Source organism: Sardina pilchardus, chromosome 18, assembly GCF_963854185.1.
Source record: "Sardina pilchardus chromosome 18, fSarPil1.1, whole genome shotgun sequence".
NCBI classification, from domain to species: Eukaryota; Metazoa; Chordata; class Actinopteri; order Clupeiformes; family Clupeidae; genus Sardina; species Sardina pilchardus.
Window position 1 is genome coordinate 28591354 of NC_085011.1, and position 20047 is coordinate 28611400.

Below are 20047 nucleotides of genomic sequence, written 5' to 3' on the forward strand. Positions count from 1 at the left end.
AGGGGTCAACGTTTACAGTGCACCCTGCAAAGGCTGTGCCTTTGAAATGAATCCAATTATGAATCACATCATAATTCATCACCCGGTGCCAAGAGATGAATTTAGGCATGTCATGCTAAAGCTGGCGTCCATCAGTGAGACGCCAGATTGTTTGTTTTAGTCAGCATGAAGCAACCATCAGCCATAAAATTGCCATATGACAAAGCGACTGGTTCTTGGCGATGGTTGAGTAAGCCCAGCATAAGGTTCTCCTTTCCCTGAAAGACTTACTTTCTGACTGTGTAACAAATTGGACAGCAGGCTTTTGCCAGCTGAGGTTGTAAGGGAGCGTTGCCAAATTTATTAAATGCTGCATTGCAGTGTACAGAGTGTGTGCACTGTGCAGTGTTCGTACTGATGACCTGACTACCTCATTTTCACTTTCTATACTGCTTTACTCTATATTGCTGTATTACTATACTCTACACTGGTATACTCTATATTGCTACACCCTATACTGATATCCTCTATACTGAATTTCTGTAACAACATGACTTACGCAGGCAAATATGACCTGTTCTAATATTCTATTCTGTTATACAGAAGAAGAGTATAAGACAGCATTCTAATGTTCTCTACAGTAGAACAGTGTTAGACAGTGTTCTAATTGTTCTCCGCAGGGATCAAGAACCCGGTGCTGGTGGCGAGGAGGCTGCTGAGTGAAGCACAGAAGGGCAAGCTGTCGGCTGGCAGGATCCCCCCCTGGTGAGGACTCACCTCCATTCAGTTCCCATCGCCCCTTAACTTTGCTCTCTCTGTGCTAGATAGCTAGATAGATACTTTATTGATCTCCAAGGGGAAGTTGAATTTCTAGGGGTGTAGATTCACTGATACGTATTGGTAACCGATTTAAATGTAAAAGATGTGAGGGCATCGGTACATACTTGTAGACCCCTGGATCGGTTTAAAAATGTACAGTACTATAAACCAGTTGATGGCCCGATTTTAAAATAAATGTTAAGAACTGCATTACATCTTGGGCCCTATTGTATTGCATCGCTCTGTTTTAAAATGCGTCGTCTTGTAAGGGAGAAATTCACACCCTCTACTCTGTACACTTGATTGACATGTAGCAAACGCCCAGCAGCGCTGGTGCTCACATTCCGTCTCGGCTTTAAGCAAGGGATCCAGCTGTGAAATGGAACTACGTGGTGCTGAAAAGTCTTAATGTGAGATTTTTTGGAGAGAGTTTTATCCCAGGCTGTCTCGTGGTGTTTGCCTGCAAAAGGGCCTTTTTGACATTGCGTGCGTGCGTGGGTGAGCGTGGGTGTGTTTGTGTCATGGACTTTGCGGCACGCCTGTTTTGACCGTGTCAGTCACGCTACCATCTCCGTCACCCAATCAACCCTCTGTCCCTTCGTGCCATCTGAGTTTTAAATGTCCCCAAATTGAGTGCAAAGTGGACTGCAGAGTGGACTGCCAAGACCAACTGTGTGACATCTCTCTCTTTCCGTCTCTCTCTCCCATTCCCTCTCTCTCTTTTCTCTTTCTTTTCTCTCTCCATCTCTCTCTTCTCTCCATCTCTCTTTCTCTTTTCTCTCTCTTTCTCTCCGTCAGTTTTTTAGTGGGCAAAGGAGCGCAGCAGTGGGCGGTGAGTCACGGCATCCCTCCGTGCCCCTCGGAGAAGATGGCCACCAGTGAGTATACGTCCGCCATCTTGTTTCTCGCTGTGCACTCCACCAGAGCAGCCAAGAGAGAGGAAGAGAGAGAGAGAGAGCGGAGCGGAGCGGGCTTTTTGACACAATCAGCTGGATCACTGCTGTCAGCGCCCAGATTATCAGTGTGAGCTAACACCCTCGGCTCGGCTCTGGGACGGCGCAGGCCTTTATATCAACAAAGATTATCAGCGCGCGGCATTTACCCTGGATAGGCCCGCTAAATGTTTTCTTTGACAATAAATGGCTTGTTACCCACAGTCAATCATTTTGAGATTACGGGCGACTCAAAGCATTCCAAGAGAGAAAATGCGAAGGGCTTTAGATACTTTTATGCCTCATCAAAAACCGTCATGATGGAGAACTCTGCCATGTCATAAAACAAGAATGTTGGACGGCACGGCGCATAGCTGGATTCACTTCCATGGATTCACGTTAGTCAGTCATGGTGCAGCGTTGTGCATTTTCATACTGTGTGGTACTGAGTGTTTCCGAAAGCGCTTAGTGGCTTGTGTTGGTCAACGCTGATGCCATTTCAGTTTACTTTGTTTGATTGCTACCACTGCAGCAGTGCATGACTGTAAGTATTAGTATGGGTTCTCCTGTGTGAGAGAGTGATAATTGTCTTGTGTGTGTGTGTGTGCGTGTGTGAGGGTGTGTGTGCACACGCTCCGTCCTCTCCCTGTGCAGTGTGTGCATTCGTTTGTTCGTTCTCGTGTGTGTGTGTTCCTTGCTCTCCCTGTGCAGTGTGTGTGGCCCTGCAGTTCTGATGTCGGTAGAGTAAGCCAAACTCACACCCATGTTGAGTGCAGAGAGCAGAGGTGAAGGGAGTTTTATGTAGCATAAAAATACGAACAAAATACTCCATGTTTTTCTTCAAGTTTTTTCTCGGTCCAAGATATTCTTGGAGGACTAGCGAAGGATGCAGGTCACACAAACCCACGATGTGTTACAGCACGTAGTGGGAGGACCCACAACTCCATCGTGTTGCAAGTGCAGCGCGTTTCACTCTGATGGCCGTTCAGTGTGCCAGTTTTTTGTGCTTGATGTCTCAGAAAAGAAATAGATAGACAGAGAGCCATGTAAGATGCATGATCATAGAAATAGAGGAGATATTATCAAAAAGATTGTCTTAATATATGGGTGATTGTAGTAGTGTTACTTTTTAGAAGGGTTGGTCAAGGAAGAAGATGCCTATTCTTCATGGATGCATCTCACCATGTGAGAGGTGGCTATGGAGCTGAGCTAGTATGCAGTAGCCAGTAAACGTTGTGGGTTTGATTCCTGACTCCAGCTTTGGTCGAAACGTGTAAATAAATCACTTTGAGAGCAGCAGCAACAGTGTGGTTTACTTTTTAAATGTTTACGTTTCTATTTCACCCTGCACCTGTAAAAAGTTGGAGGTGCGTGCACTCTCTGCAACTTTGGTTCCTGACTGCCACCATAATGTGCCCTTGAGTAAAGCACTTATAACACCAAGTTGCACTGGAGAGACTGACCGTTGTAATAATTGACGTATTTAAGACACTTTGGATAAAAAGTGTCAGCGTAATGAATAAATGAGTAAGTTGCTTAGTGGAAACAACTAGAAACAACTGTTTTAACAACACACACAGCGGTCGGTCTGTATGGAGGCCTGTTTTGGTGCCGTCAGCAGGCTGCAGTGGCCAAACTCTGTGGACGATAGGCAATTTCATGCCATTCGCTCTCGGAGCCATTGATGGATGATTCAGGAGCAGTAAACATGTTTGTTCATCTGGCCGACCGAGGCCCAGCAGAACGCTCCACCGTTTGTTTCCCACTGAGTCTAACTGCATTCCACTCCATTCCCCAAATGTCTTAATTGTGCTGATTTTATTCATTACTTTTTGCTTTGATTAAAAGATTTGGAACATAAGGTTCTGTAAACAATGGCATTCATGCTTTAATGGAATGGCCCCATGCAGCCCCCCCCCCCTCCCCTCACACTACACCTCTCCTTTCCCCTCTTTTCCTCTCTTCCCTCTCCTTTCTTTCTTTCCTTCCCTTTCTTTCCTTTTCTTTCCTTTTCTACTCTTCCTGCATGAACTGGAAATGATCTGAAGCCAGAATCATGGCTGTGTTGTTGTAACACATGTCCCATTTTACAGGGAGCTTTTTGTTGAGGCTTCAAATAGTCTCCATTGATTACTACCACACGCTTTGAGCACTATAATTTGTGTTTGAAATTAGGGCCAAGAGTGTGCCATTCAGTGCGGCACTTATTACAACTCTATTATGTCCCTGTGAGGAGCCGCGGTGTGCGTGTGTGTGTGCATGTGCGTGCGCGTGCGTGCGTGCGTTTACGCTCTTTCAAGTGTGTGATGTAATCCAGCCATCAGCGATTGAGTAGAGCGATTGGGCAACATTTGAGCCACAGTGGGAAGCAATATTGCGTGAGTGTCTGAGAGAGGGTATGTTTATGCGTGTGTGTGTGTGTGTGTGTGTGTGTGTGTACCAGCATGTGTGCTTGCATGTGTGTCTATGTGTACTCAAGCGTGATTGTGTTTTCTCCCCCTGCAGAGTTCAGTATGTCTGCCTACAGAAGGAACAAGAGGAAGATGGAGCTGGCGGAGAAGGTGGAGACAGAGCGCTGTCAAGTGAAGAGAGGACGCCAGTCAAACGTGAGTTGTCCTCCGCACCTTAACTTCATACATGCAGACTATCAATCACGACTGCCCCCCCCCCCACCTGTAGTTAATATACACGACAGTCAAACGTGAGTTGTCCTCCACACCTCAACTTCTTACTGTATATGCGCACTATCAATTATGACCACCCCCTCCGCCTGTAGTTTATATACACAACAGTCAAACGTGAGTTTTCCTCCGTACCTTAACTTCATACATGCGCACTATCAGTCACAACTGCCCCCCCCCCCCCCCCCCACCTTTAGTTTATATAGACGACAGTCAGATGTGAGTGCTTCCCTTGCCTTCAGTCAGATGTGAGTGCTTCCCTTGCCTTCAGTTGTTTCCTACAGACAGGGGGTAAGCACATGGCCTGCCACAGCAACAAACCTGTTTTCTATTTCGAGGTTCTGCCGTTTCCTGAAATCAGCCAAGCACCCTTGAAAATGAGCATATGAATGAAACGCAAAGCGCCTGATGGTTCACGTTTTAAATAGAGAAGGAGTAGCTCCACTGGAAACCCTCAGTGGAGAGAGAGAGCTCTCACCCTCCCCTCCCCTCCAACCCCCCCTTCCTCACCCACCCGTTCGCAAGGTCTGCACATTTAATTGGCCTTAAACACAGTGTAGCCTCGGCGTTTGCCTTGACATTATTACTCTGGTGATAAAAAGGTCCAACATCTGCACCGTCCTCTAATCCCTGGTTGCCAGATGCCGAGAGAAGGAAAACCGCAGGATAATGATGACCTGTAGATATGGGGTGTGGAGACTTCAATCACTCAGAATCATAGGAGAGAGAAACACACACACACACACACACACACACACACACACACACACACACACACACACACACACACTCATAGCTGTCTGTGGGCTTAATTTACTGTTCAACCATGATGAGATGTCTTGCCTGTAGGGTACCTGAAATAGTCACTTGGTGGCAGACTTCCACAGTGTGGCAGTGTACTGATGTGCGGGCTTAACTTGTTAAATGACACACACATACATACACACACACACACACACACACACAACTTCACTGCTGTGGCCGAGGTGCTCAACCCTCAGTAGCAAACGTTGCAGTTCTGCGCTTACATGTGATTTGACATGTTTCTTTTTTAAAAAAGAAAATGGCTTGAACTACGATTTTTTCCCCCCCTGTGCGGTCGTCTTTGTTTATGTGTGAACAAGAGGTCTAGAATTTGAGTCTCCGGGTTGTTTGGGAAAAGGGATTTTTAGCGTGTTTCGGAAGATTGATATGGCGAAGATCTTTGACATTTTGCTAGCCCAGGGCTTTAAAGGCCTGCCTCTCCTCCACCTCATCCAGCTCTCGTATGTGTGGTCCCACCACATGAAATGGAAGCACCGTTTCAAGACGACGTTCCCTTTAAATTAAGCAGGAGTCATAACTGGGTCATCCAGAATAATTTATAGTGATAACCCCTCCACAAAAAAAAGAAAAAAAGAAACCCAAAAAAACTGGTGTTCCGAGAAGAAGCGGGAGGATGGGAAACGTTTAGCCGGCGCCGGTCCTTGCGTGGACGGGTGTTTGGGGCATCTCCCCTCAGTCAGGACGGGATGGTCTAGCAGCTCATTCTGTGGCATGAGGGCCTCGCGTCCTGCGCTCGCCTGACGAGGTGAAGGGCGATGGATGGAGATCGCTTTCCCAGATGTCGTCAGCAGCCAGCAGCGCTCCTCAGAGCTGCTCCCGGGCCTGTGCCAGCAGACGCCGCGCCGCGCCTCGCCAGTGTTTACCATCGCTTCGTTTAATCAGTCATTTCTATCTCGTAGGTATAAATGAAATGGAAATGAAAATAACAATAGTGCAGGCGCATTGAGAATGTGGGTGATTTATAGACAGTCTTAAGTGATCTATAATGAGGATTAAATGGGTTCCACTTGCTTCTCTTTGGGGCTCGGTGTTCTTTTCCCACACTTCCATTTATTATCATGATGAATTTATTCACAGCCTTTACTGTTTTTGAAGTGTCTGGTCGTATCGCAGCAGCACCCCCCCCCCCCCCCCCCTTCCACCTCTCAAATTGGTCATGGTCTCTTAAGCATTCTCTGGACCTCGTGTTGGCATGTCAAAAAGTCCAGTTCAAATTTGTAAATTGAGGCTCTAATAGCAGCCTTTGAGCTCCGACGCTAATTTTGGTATAAAACAAATGTTTTGTAGTGCAATCTGGTTTTGATTTTCGCGTAAGAATTTTTTAATGTCTTCCCAAAAAGAAAACTCCTGTCAGTGCCAAGTCATAAAAGAAATTCTGATTAGGTTAGTTTCTGTGTGTGCCTTTTTTATAGGTCGACACCTGCCTTTTGTATTGTACTTCCATCTGTAAACTCACCCTGCATTTAATGAAATCTAGGTTATGCGTGTCTGCGTTGTATAACACTCTGCAGAAATAATAGCCATCTTTCTGGAAACCTCTTGTCTTTTGAATGGTGAGTGAGGGCGACTTTTTGCCGCACATAAAAATCCTCTCAGCATTTTCATCAGGTGGTTTTTAATTGAGTGGTCTCTCATCATAGGAAAAATGCACTAAACAAATCCACCACCAAGTCATAAAGTGTAGACGACACTGTATCTTGAGGGAGTCCTTTTCTGCTTATACTTCACAATGCGGATAAATGATGGCCTTTATAAGTAAGGGTTACATATGTGTGCGATCTCAGTGGGAAACTGTCAGGTCTGTGATGTCTCATGGTTAATGTGTCTGTGGATTGGATTTGCCCCTAAACTCCACAAACTTTGAGGGCCCATCTGCTTTGCCAAGGTTCACTAGAGATGAGGCTGCACGTTGAAGACGGGAAACGGAGACCATGAATCATAACGTCCCCCGTTCGCTCTTAGACAGCAAAGGACTGAACATTTTTCAGTATCAAGTATTTTTCAAGTATCGCCTTTTGGATTTGCAAACAAGCGCCTTCCAAAGTACACTGCAATCAGCGAATGAAAACAAAACTTTTAAAACTAAAACATTTGCCATAAAAAATGAAGGACGTTAGAGACCATAAATCAGGTTCTAATACGCTGGCACAGCCCTCTACGTGTGCTGTGTGTTTTTGAAACATTCGACACACCATACACTGTGTGAGGGCCCTGTTGCTGAGGTAGAAATGACGAAGTTCAATATTTGCCCTAAACAAAAGTCGAGTTTGGGCAGAACCTTCAAGGCAAGTTTTCTAAATGTCAGCCTCTATCCTGCTGGTTTGAAACCATACTCATGTTTCTGAAACCATATGAACTATTGTGCCATTTATTATGTAGCTGTGCTGTAGGATCTGAAGTCATTGTTTTTGTAGGACAGTGACCTGGGGTCCTTGGACAAGGTCAAAGCTATTATGGCGGATGGAGAAGAGAACGAGTCGGCGTGTCTCGACACGGTCGGTGTTATCGTCGTGGACCAGGAGGGCAACGTGGCGGCAGCGGTGTCCAGTGGTGGTCTAGCGATGAAGCACCCCGGACGAGTCGGACAGGTACAGAGGGACCTACTTCTCCTATTTTGCAAAACCATATTCATCCCAAAAGAAGAATGTTTAGAACTGATTATGTGGGCTTAAAGTCATTGTTTTTGACTGGCCTCTCTCAAGGCTCTCCTGATTATTGTTTGTGTAGTTAATTTTAGTTCATGTAATTCAGATTTTTCATGCCGTTTATTCATCTGCTAAGCATCATCTTCTTTCAACACACTAACAGATGAACACAAACACATTGCAGATTAAAAAAAAAAAAAAAAAAAGAACACAAATGATTAGGGGCATAGCTGTGCAGATGAAGTACTGATTGACTACTCCGGAGTCCAACCTCAACATAATTCAAACTGTGTGTGAAGAAAGCGTGGGAGAAAAGCAAAAGGCATTGTCAATATGAACATGTCTTATGGCACTTACTTCAAGACGTTTTTGGAGGGCTTTCTCCCACTTGGAGTGGATGAAAGAAACACACAAGTGGTCAAGTACGCCAGATTGCTTAAGCCTTGCATTGGAACAACAGACCACACAAAGCACTGACTTCTAAAGCAGTTTTCATAACATTTTTATGTATTCCTCAGGTTCTCAGTAGCAAGATAAAAAAGTTTTACAATTATTTTATTGGCTTACCTACAGTCAGTACAACATGTCTCCTGGAGTGTCGGTCTGTCTGTGTGTGTCCCATGTCCCTTTTTCTCTGTCAAATGTGACTGTTGCTTGAAAAAATCTGTGCCTCCTAATTACCTGAAACCCCCACTTTCTCATTGGTCCTGTTTTTTGTTCTCCCTTTCTCTCTGTATCTCTCTCCATCTCTCTTCATCTCCCCCCATCTAACTCCATCTATAACCGCATCTCTATCCACCCCAACCCCATCTCTATGCACCCCCCACCCCACAATGTAACCTCATCCAACCTCATCTCTATCCATATCTCTCCATCTAACCCTGTCTCTCCCCATGTAACCCCATCTCTATCCACACCAACCCCCCCTCTATCCATATCTCTCCATATAACCCCATCCCCCAATCTAACACTGTCTCTATCCATTTCTCCCCATCTAACCCCATCTCTTCCCATCTCTTCCCATCTCTCCCCATCTCTTCCCATCTCTTCCCATCTCTCCCCACCTCTATCCATCTCTATCCATCCCTTCCCATCTTCTCCTACCAGGCAGCTCTCTTTGGCTGTGGATGCTGGGCTCAGAATTCTTGCAATGCAAATCCTTACTCAACAGCTGTGAGTACCTCAGGTATCCAAATGCTCAAACGTCTCTACTCTACCCAGCACAACACACACCGAAATGACAACCATTACTGACATGTTTAACCTCAGTTCTTTTCTGTTGATGTTGAATTGGGAAGTGCAGTGTTTTGCATGAAACTAATACATGCAGCTGCAACTGAAGACAGTTGACACTACTAGACCAAAGTGTTTGCAAAATCGTCTGGGTTTTTTTTCTGTTTATTTTGTGCACTTTATCTTTTATTTATTTTTCATTCATTGACCTTTGATACAGTGCATTAAAAGGATTCATGGAGAGCCTCGTGGACGTTAGCTGAGGTTTGTTGGTGTGCAGGCTATCCTCTCAAGCTCTGACTTTTACTCAGACACACAGACACAGCCAGTAACTTGGCGATAAGGGGCAGGAGCAGACCTTCTGACAGCCCTCTGAAAGAAGTCCATGGTTCACTGTGAAGCTCACGGAAAAAGCTACCAAGCCACCTACCACCTACTTATCTCTCCACACAGGGAGAGATTTCTTAGAGTGGGTTTGTTTGCTGACCCTTGTCACCCCGCCTCTGCACACAGTGCACCCAGTGTGTTTGGCTGCACTTTTCCTGTGTTTGGCCCAAGTGCTGGGACAGAGAGCGAAGGCCTCCGACTCCTCAGGCTAGACGCTGACGTTACTCTCTGGCCCGTTATTCTCACCCGTGACTTCTCGTCTTCAAGTCCGTGTTTTGAGAATCTGTATTTCATTCTTTTTCTTTTTTTCAAACCTTGGCAGAGGAGTTTTTGTTATGTTAGTGTTGAGTTGCTCTTCCAGGTCTTCCTCATAAACGCAGACAGTGGGGTTGAATGGAGCAGGCGGAGGAGAGGTGAGGGCTTTGGGGGAGAGACGGGGTGGGGTGAGGGTGGGGGGCTGAACGATACAACACACACACACACACACACACACACACTCACACACACATTCTCTCTCTACAAAGTCAAGGAGTCAGAGGTTCACCCTGCAAAAGGTCACTGTCTGCTGTGAATGAGTAATGCAGAGAGACAGAATAAGAAACAAGGGCCAAAATCAATTAGTGGAATAGAAGAACAACACTTTTCAGTGTCCTCCTCCTTAAACCGAGCTGAAAGGCCCATCATGGTGATTGTGATTTAATGGTGTTTTGCTAAGGGAGCATGTGCGTAGATGAAAGCCGCTAACACGCCGACAGAGTTATCAAGAAGACAGTGTCTGTTCAGATATAATAACTTCATTAAAGCTATATTTTTGGGAGATTTTCTCTCTTTGAAATGTTTCTAAATCTCAATTTGAAACAGCACCCCAGCAAGACCTTTGTAAGGGAGACCCTGAACGATACCAGCAGTTCAGAGAGATAGATCCCTCTGAAGCGTTGCTCCGGTAACCCCTGCTTTAAACCCATCATAAGCTCTGAAACGCTCTGAAAGTTGAACCTTCAACATGTCTGCCATACATGAGAAAACAGGTGTGCAAAATTAACTAACCAAGAGAAAGGAAAGGATTTTTTTTTTTGTTTGATTAACATGCCTTGCGTGTTGTAGACTTCCCTTTCTTATTTTTCTGCAAACATGCCTTCATATGCCCCTATTGCCATGTTTTAAAGTTTTTTTCATATATGTTTTTCCTTCATTATACGATTTTTATGATTATTATAAGACCAAGATTAGAATATGATTGGGACTCTTTAAGCACTTAAGAGCATTTCTTAGTTTAAGCAAACATAGAACTGTGCTGAAAATAAAGCCATGTGTTAACATTACTTAATGTGAGGTTGTTTCATCCCAAACAGCTTTAAAGCCCAGAATGGTGATATACAGTACATGTACATGTTAATGTATGTCCGGGCCATGTTGGTCTACAGTCTGCTGTATAAAAGAATCCAAGATCCTCACTGTTATGACTTAGCAGCATGAAGGACATGAAACGGAATGGCGAGGGAGGTGCACTCTGGAATCTACTGAATGGAAATAGTTTGGTGTCATTCCACAGGATGTCAGAGTAGAATATCGCTGAAGTTTCTCCAGCGTCCAGAGCCAGATGCTTAGCAAGTACATATTTCCAAAGCTAAACAAGATTTTCTGCTCTGCCTCCCATTTGTGCTGTGAGGGACCTGAGGCGATGGGGCTTTACGTTGGTCAGCTAATGCACTCTGTCACATGAATGAAGAAAGACCTCTCCTTTCAGCCCTGTTTGTGCTTAGGCCAACAAAGCCATGGCACGTCTTATTTGATGTTTTCATGCAATGTATATGAGTGCGCACACAGGCAAAAAAAACTTGCTAGCCAGTCACAAAAAAAAACAAAACAGATAGAGAGACAGAGATCCATTATTCTTCTTTTGGGGACAGGTTGCGACTTAAATGTATGGTCTTGAATGCAGCTATATTTCTCTGGTCTTAACAGTTGCGACAGCCAGACGAAGCTGCCTGTGGGAACATTAACTCTTTTCATGGGATGCGTCTGACTTTTTAAAGCGGAGAAAAGCCCAGTGGGAAAAGGACACACCGCAGCCATGGCCCTATTCTTATATATTTTAGGCCACAAAAGAAAACAGACGTAATCGTTGTCTGGTAGCTTTGCGAGGGCAGTTATTTCTGCTTAATTTGTCTCGCTATGCTACTTTTTTAAAGGGGGCATATCTGGAGCACGCGAAGGAACCAGGGCGAAGGAACTGCCACAGCAGGCGCATGCCGAACGCCACGCGGCAGAACAGAACGCGCGAGCGCCAAAGCATGCCTTTGACTTTATTGTTGAAATTCTCAGGGCAGGGGAAGGGACTTTAACAGCTAGACACCCTGTAAAAGTGCCATTGGGAGTGAGCGCTACGGTGCGCCTGAGCACAGCTTCAGCTGCCTCTGCTAACCGTGTGACCACCCCCACCCTATGTTAATGCATTTCCCTTTACAGTAATCACTTACACGTCTCACTAAAAAACCAAATGTGACACGAAAGAACAACTCCGGTAGACGAGAATACAGCTCTTTGTTGAACCCGCACACCCCCCCACCCCCACCCGCTCTCCTACCCCCTTTCAAATTTCCTCACACCTGTAGTCTTTGGCCTGTAGTAGAGGGGTGTAAAGGCACCTTTGGCCTGTGTGAAGGAAGGGAGGGGGGGTTTGCAGACTTCCTCCCTAGCCTGGAGCGAGCGGTCACAGTTTGGTTAAATGTTGCAGGGAGCCGAGGCTTTTCATGGCAGGCCTGCGCCCACCGAGGCATTGTGTCGTCTTGCGTGGATGGCGCGCTTAGGGAAGAGGCTCAACCGGGGGAAAAAGAGTTCTGTGTTGTTGTTGTTGTCCTCCGTTATTTAGTGTGAGCTTCATTTTGTGCCTTGTTCTTGTGGATCCTCGACACATGGAGAGCAAACCCCACCCCCACCCCCACCGTCTTTCAACATGCCGTTTTTCTTTCATGTTCCCCCGAAATTGAAAACGCGTGCCTTGCGCAGACGGAGAGAGCGAGTGAGCGAGTGTGGATGTGCGAGCTCCGTTGTGGCACCTGCTTTTCATTTCCCAGACTTAAAAGGCATTCCCATCAAAAGGGCCAGAAAAACAATCAGTTTGGTCTCTGACACGCGGAGCTCGCCTCCTCTGCCTACGTCCCTCCTTACCCCCCCCTCTCTCTTTCTCTTTCTCTTTCCCTCGCTCTCTTTCCCTCTCTCTCGCTCTTACTCTCCCCTCTCTGGTTCTCTCTCTGCCTCTCTGTCTCTCTTTCTCCCCCTTTATGATTCTCTCTGCCTTTCTGCCTCTCTCTCTCTCTCCCTCTCTCTACCTTTCTGCCTCTCTCTCTACCTCTCTGCCTCTCTCTCTCTACCTCTCTGCCTCTCTCTCTCTCCCTCTCTCTATCTCTGATTTTTTGTCTCTCGCTCTTACTCTACCCTCTCTGGTTCCCTTTTTCTCTCTCTCTCCCCCTCTCTGATTATCTATCTTCCTCTTTTTCTTTCTCTCTTTACCTCTATCTGTCTCTCTTTCTTTCTATCTGTCTCTCTCTTTCTCCCCCTCTCTGATTCTCTCTCTTTGCCTCTCTGCCTCTGTGTCTGTCTGCCTCTCTCTCTCTCTCTGCCTTTCTGCCTCTCTCTCTTCCCCTCTCTGATTTTCTCTCTCTGCCGCTCTCGCTCTCTCTCCCTCTTTCCATCACTGATTTGCTCTCTCTCTCCCTCTCCCTCCCTCTCTCCCTCTCTCTCTCCGTCCCTGGCTCTGCTGCCCCTCTCATGTGGGTCTGTGTTCATATGTGGGTGTCTTTGTTGACCTTTTCATCCTGTCCTTGTCTTGCTGCGGTCGCTGTGATTCAGCCTGGCCAGGCAGTGGTGTTGCCTCGTAACGGCGCTCGCTTGGCTGTGCGGAAAGTTTGTTTTTCTTTTTATTTCGTCCCCCCTCTTGCCACCCGCCACCCACGCCACAAACCCCCTGCAAACAGGCTCTCTTTTTTCAGCGCTGCGGTCTGGTTGAAGCCCCAGTTTAAGTCATAGCAACGGCGAGTTGATGCCCGTTTCCTCCAGGCACTATAGAGGGCTTACGGTAAGAGTCGGAGAATGAAGGGGAAAGATGGCCAACCGTCCAGCCGTCCCGTCAGACCTGTTTCAACTTTTTATTTATTTATTTATTTATTTATTTCACTTTTTTCCCTTTCTCTTTTCATCTCGTTAAAATGAGAATTTGAAAATTGCTGCAGACATCCAGTTGTCATGGTGATGAACCTGCACACAGCTCTGTTGTAGTTACCTGATATTTTACAAGGCCCACAGTCGTGTTTACAGAAACAACAAGGCTATTTTCTTTAAGGCTTTATGGCTCTTGTCTTGAGCCTTTGCCAAGCCTCCTTTGTTTTCACTTCAGGGGCTGTTTTTATATTTTGTAACCCTGTCAGTTTAGTTTAAAGAAGTGAACGTGAAATGCTGCTCAAAGCAAGGAAAGCAACCCATGATTTCACTTCTTTAACTGTTTTTTGTATTATTATTTTCTTTTAACTAGATAAGGGTTCATATTTCAGTTTCTATAAATGCAGTCCAACTGCTCTCTACTTCTCTGGTCTAAATGTTCATCCCTTTTGATATGCTGTCAGGACCTCATCATAAACATTAAGCTGAATTGGTTCCTTCTCTTTGTCAGAATATTACCCTGTGGTGTGAGAACTGTGAACTTTTTGACTTACCAGATGGTTCGAATTGGAGTCTTAAACCACAGATGAAACATGTTTAGGTTTTGTTTTCACTTGCCGCAGCAGTTTGATATTTGAACTTGAGCCACCTTCATTTGAATTATACAAGTGTTGAAAGTAGACCTTTTTAAAATAGTTATGGAATTTTGGAAGTACTGTGAGGGTGTAATAGACACTGCCTGCTGTTTAAATAGATTGATCGCTGGTCTTTATTGTCCACAGGGGAGATTTGGTATCGCCGTTATTTTGAATGTGATGTGGGTGATAGGTGTGAGTTTATTTGTATTAGTGACAGATGCAATATTGATGGAACAGGAGAACAGTAGAGGAGAATGGGTGTGGATATGCTGTGGAACAGCAGTAGCAGGTGATGGGGAGGGGGGGAGGGGGGGGTGGCAAAGAAAGGGCTTTGACTTTACAGATGGAAGAGAGTCCCTGTTGGCATTATTTGTGGTCAGTGGTGTGTCGATCAAAACTTAGTTTATTGTAACATTTGCTTGCGCTTAGTCATTTTATGAATCTCTTGTTATTTGTTTCAATCTGGAACTTTCTCAGTATGGTAGGGGACAGGTAGGAAATTCAACCTAGCCAAAGAAAACAGCTACACGTGCAGTATAATGGCAGGGACCCCAAGACTGGAGTGAGCGTTGTGGGCGGTCTGATGCTCGTGTAAGGGGCCTGACAGATGGGCAGAGGTATTTACATCAGCCAGTCCTGCAAAGTGGGCCCAGCGTATCCTTGGAGACCCAACCTGCTCTTTATTATGGGGCTCAGACTAAGTGGACTTTCGCAAGGTCTCGCTCATTTCCATGCAGTCTGAGAAATTAAAAACAAGTGAGGAGGGGGAGGGGGAGTGGGGGGTCAGATTTCCGTCCAGCTTTGGGCATTTGGAGTTGTTCAGGACGTATTAGGGCCGCCGATCAGTGCTGTGAAGCCCTGAGCAGAAATTCCTCAAATATGCCCCCTTACGTGCCCATATGTTCACGCTTAGCTTGTTTGCTTTAGCGATGGCAAAACTGTATTTAGGGTGCGTTTCTTTTTTTTTGGTACTGCTTTACAAGACCATGAGCTGATGTCAGCTTGTGTTGTGTGATGACTGGGTGGTGTTATAGTGTCTATGTAGGGCATGCTTGTGTTACATACAGCTTTTGACACCCACACACACACACCCACACAGCCGCACAGCCACACACACCCCCACAAACACCTTTGTGCATGTGTCTGTATGGGGGATCCTACAGTGACCAGTGACTAGCCACAGTCCTTGAGCACAGGCCTGTAGTAGGCAGTATGCTCTTTGACAAGCAGCATGCTCTCATGCAGCTTGAGCAGAACACAGTACTCTGGAGCCTCTTTATAAGAGGCTTAGAGGTTAGGAGTAGGTTTGATCATTTACGGCCATTGGCCATGTGTTAATAGATAATATGTTGCACTGCACTAACAGTGTCTAACAGTGCAATTACCAAAACTGCTATAATTTACAAATGTTTGTGAGATTAGTATACAGTGCCCTCCAGAATTATTGGCACCCTTGGTAAAAGTTGACTAAAAATAGGTATAAAAAATAATCTTTAGGTGATTTATTGTACTCCCACAATGAAAACAACGAGGAAAAATACACCCTGCAAGGGAAGCAAATTTATTCTGAGAAAAAGGAAAATCTCATAAAGAAATAAATATTCTTAACAAAAACACGTCACTCACAATTATTGCCACCCCTGTACTGTATGTGTCCCTGTTCTAAATGAATATTTTAAACTAAACTTGTGTGTATGTGTATATGTCCTGTGTGTGTGTGTGTGTGTGTGTGTGTGTGTGTGTGTGTGTATATGTCCTGTGTGTGTGTGTGTGTGTGTGTGTGTGTGTGTGTATATGTATATGTCCTGTGTGTGTGTGTGTGTGTGTGTGTGTCAGGCTGTGGGGAGCACCTGATGCGCACCATGCTGGCCAGGGAGTGCTCGTCGGCCCTGCAGTCGGAGGACGCTCATCAGGCCCTGCTGGAGGCTATGCAAAACAAGTTCATCAGTGAGTACTATTGACCACTACACACACCACTACACACACACCACTGCACACACACACTGCTACACACACCACTACACACACCACTACACACTCATAGTCCTACTCATCAGGCCCTGCTGGAGGCTATGCAAAACAAGTTCAGTGAGTTCTACTGACCACTGCACACTCAGGGCCAGATGTACTAACGTTTTGCGCCCATTTCAGGCGTAGCGTGCGCGTAAAAACATGGGGAGGATATGTATTAACAGGCCGCAATGAGAGAAACGCGCAGACTGCCTGCTGTGGGAGCTGAGAATGGCTATTTGCGTTTTGCCGTGTCATGCATATTAATTCCTGGGCGGATCAGCTGAAAATGGGTGTATCGCGGAAGTACAGGGGAGGAGAGGTGCTAATAGCGATTGATTAAGTATTCCGCCATATGTATGAAAACAGCGCACGTCTATTTTGCGTTGAAAACCTTCTACCACCTGCTAAATGCAGGTGTAATCCAAGTTGCGGTTGACTGCTTCTCTTAGAAAAACTTTTAGAGACAGCTGAATCAGTATTCAGAGCATCAGTTTTCTTCATTGTACTATGTCAAAAGCAACCTTAACTTTCGTTTGCCTCTGTAATATCGTATTGTCTCTTTCACGACATAGCCCTTCTCAATCTGTTAGACTAATATTAAGTCATAGCCCTGGTCTACGTGTAGTAAATAGTTCAAGTATTTTTTTTTAAAGTGGATTAGTAGAACTACTAGGCCTACTCTGTCTGTCGCTGCTCATTGACATCGCTTTGTATCATGTATGATCGCTAAACTTTGATTCTTTTTAATGTTGCAATATTCAACTGCGCTTTTGGTTAAGCTCTCCACAGCGCAATTGGCGTTGTAGGCTACAGGGGGTGGGAACGGGCGGTGTTGGACGCAGTTAACGTAATGAAGTGACAGCTTAGTAAATTCCACGCAATATAGTAAAGCACAGCGTTCGCATTCTGCGCATAGGAAAACTCGGTATTAGCGCTGTCTTAGTACATCTGGCCCTCAGAGTCACTACTAACCACTACTGACCACTACACACTCAGTCATACTCACCTGGTCCTGCTGGAGGCTATGCTAAACTAGTTCATCAGTGAGTAGTGCTGACCACGTACAATACTACACGCAGTCAGAGTCAAACTCATGAACTCATCAAACTCATGATTATCAACTCATTAACTAATCAAACTTATCAACTCATTACTTATCAACTCAATAACTAATCAAACTCATCACTTATCAACTCATTAACTCATCAAAGTCATCACTTATCAACTCATTAAGGTGCTGTGTCCACCAAATGCGTTTTTTACAGCCAGAGCGCCCAAAACCTCCTCCTCTCGGCGCTTCGATAAGTGTTTATTGTTGCTAAGTTACCAAAACCAGAGACGGTTTATAACGAGAAGTGCCATTGACGAGCCCGGCGCTGTTCTAAAAGTTGAACAGATTTCAACTTTGAGCGCTCTGAGCGCTGCGACAAAAAAGGTCGGCGCCGACCGTTTTTTTCCGCCGAGGGCGCTCAGCGCTGTGAGCGCTGAGCTACATAGACTTTACATTGAAAATTGTCGCCGTCGGCGCAAAAAACGCGTTTGGTGGACACAGCACCTAACTCATCAAACTCATCTTACACATCAACTTATCAACTGTTTACACATCAGCTCATCAAACTTATTAATTCATCGAACTCATCTTACTCAGCAACTCATCAACTCTACACATCAACTCATCAAACTCATCTCTCATCAGTTTGCCCACAGCGTTTATTGACGTGGATCAGCTACACCTCTCTGGGTGGACTGCTGTCACAAACCACACACGAGTCTTAAAGCTCTCTTGCACTGTGACAACTTCAGAGATACAGTATGTGATAACTCCAGCCATTTTCATCACAATGAACTCTCTATTCATGTTTATTTGGATTACAGCAATGCAATGTCACCGGCTGGCTCTTAGCTATTTTTTTACTGCGTGCAATAGGCCATCTGTGCTTCCTGTTGCTTATACTTCATAACTTCCTAATGTCTGGAGCATCATGGGATACTTGCTGTATGTGTCATCTCATCTGCAGTGATCTGTGTGAATCAGGCTCTGTCATCGGCCGCATCATTCTCTGTCACACCATTGCTCGGTGTGTCGTCTGTGTGACTGATCATCGTGCGTGTGTGTGTTTGGCTTCTGTATTGGGAGCAGAATGGTATGTGTTGCTGTTGTGGTGTCATCACTAATCAGGCCCTGAGTGCTGCTTTGTGTCCTGTGCGTCGTCACTCTCTAGCTGTGATGTGTGCTGCTGAATGTCCCCAGATCAGAGCTGCAGTCTCTGAACTCCATCAGCACGAGCTCGGCTCCCCACAAACACCAGTGTATGTTGTGTGTTGTGTGCACGCATGTGTGAAGTCTGTGTGTGTGTGTCTCTGTGTCTCTGTGTCTCTGTGTCTCTGTGTCTCTGTGTCTCTGTCTCTGTGTGAGTGTGTGAGTGTGTGAGTGTGTGTATGTGTGTATGTGTGTATGTGTGTGTGTGTGTGTGTGTGTGTGTGTGTGTGTGTGTGTGTGCCTGTGTCTGTGTTTGTGTGTTTGTGTGTGTGTGTGTGTGTGTGTGTGTGTGTGTGTGTGTGTGTGTGTTTTGGGGTTTCCTGTGTGTTGCCCATGGCTGTGTTCCTCTGGCCCCACCATCTGCTGCCTAGAGCAATGAGAAGCACATGTCCAGCATGCCCAGGTGGCCAGTCACTCAGTGGTTGGCATAGCGACGGTTGGTCACTCAGTGGCTGGCATAGCGATGGTTGGTCACCCAGCGGTTGGCATAGCGATGGTTGGTCACTCAGTGGTTGGCATAGCGATGATTAGTCACTCTGTTGATGTGTTGAGATGCTAGTGAGAGTGCTGGTGTTGGGCACGCGCTAGAATCCCCTTGAGCATAATTTCCCATCTCTCTGAGACTCATCCTGACTCACACACACACACACACACACACCACACACACATACGGTAAATGTAGATACACATACACAGAAAAACACATCTCCTCACATCACCCTCTGCTCATCTCTGACTCACACCATTGTCTTCAAGTGGACCACTTATTTTCTCCACACACACACACACACACACACACACACACACGCACACACACTTAGATATACACATGCCACTGCATTGCCCTGGCATTTGTTCCTTGTGCAAGCGGGGTGCTTCGGGATGGGGATGCGTAGGGGAAACCATAGCAAAACAACCAAACAAAGAGAGAGTGCAATTAACAGCTCGCTTCACTGGGAGTAATGCACAGAAGAAAAGCTACGCAGAACGCTTTGATTTATGGATCAATTACACTGACTTGAAGGGGCTCCGCAAATATTCGCTGGACTCATATTTTATAGCCACAGTTATTTTCAGGCGGCAGTAAATATTCTGTTGACATTTCATTTGAAGATGTTATTTATTTTTCTGTCTCTCTCCCTCGCTTTTTTTTTTTCTCGCCACCCCTCTATCATTTTCAGAAGTGGTCAGTGTAAATTTTCTTTCTTTTTTGTGACGGAAGACTGGCAAGTTTCAGCTCCGTTCTGAGGTCCGTGAAAACGAGTGACCACTGGGTGTGCATATTGAGTAAAGAAGGAGAAAGAGAGAGAGGGAGGGAGAGAGAGAGAGAGACGGAGAGAAAGAAAAACAAATCTTCCGGCACAGAGTGGGAATGCGTGGCGGTTTTTGGCCTCCCCTCTCAGCCTGGTGTCCACACGGACATCTGTGACACTCGGGGGCAAGCCAATGAAGAAGCGTGCTTGCTTTTTTCTATGTG

General features: G+C 45.7%; 1 protein-coding gene across 1 annotated transcript in view; it reads left to right on the top strand.

The window, feature by feature from the left end:
* Positions 1-20047, top strand: part of tasp1 (taspase, threonine aspartase, 1) — a 36679-nt gene that overhangs the window by 5153 nt on the left and 11479 nt on the right. The window contains exons 6-11 of the mRNA XM_062519334.1: positions 660-744; positions 1597-1676; positions 4236-4336; positions 7651-7824; positions 8989-9067; positions 16134-16244. Coding sequence (XP_062375318.1) covers positions 660-744; positions 1597-1676; positions 4236-4336; positions 7651-7824; positions 8989-9067; positions 16134-16244 — 630 coding nt within the window. The remainder of the gene's footprint in view (positions 1-659; positions 745-1596; positions 1677-4235; positions 4337-7650; positions 7825-8988; positions 9068-16133; positions 16245-20047) is intronic.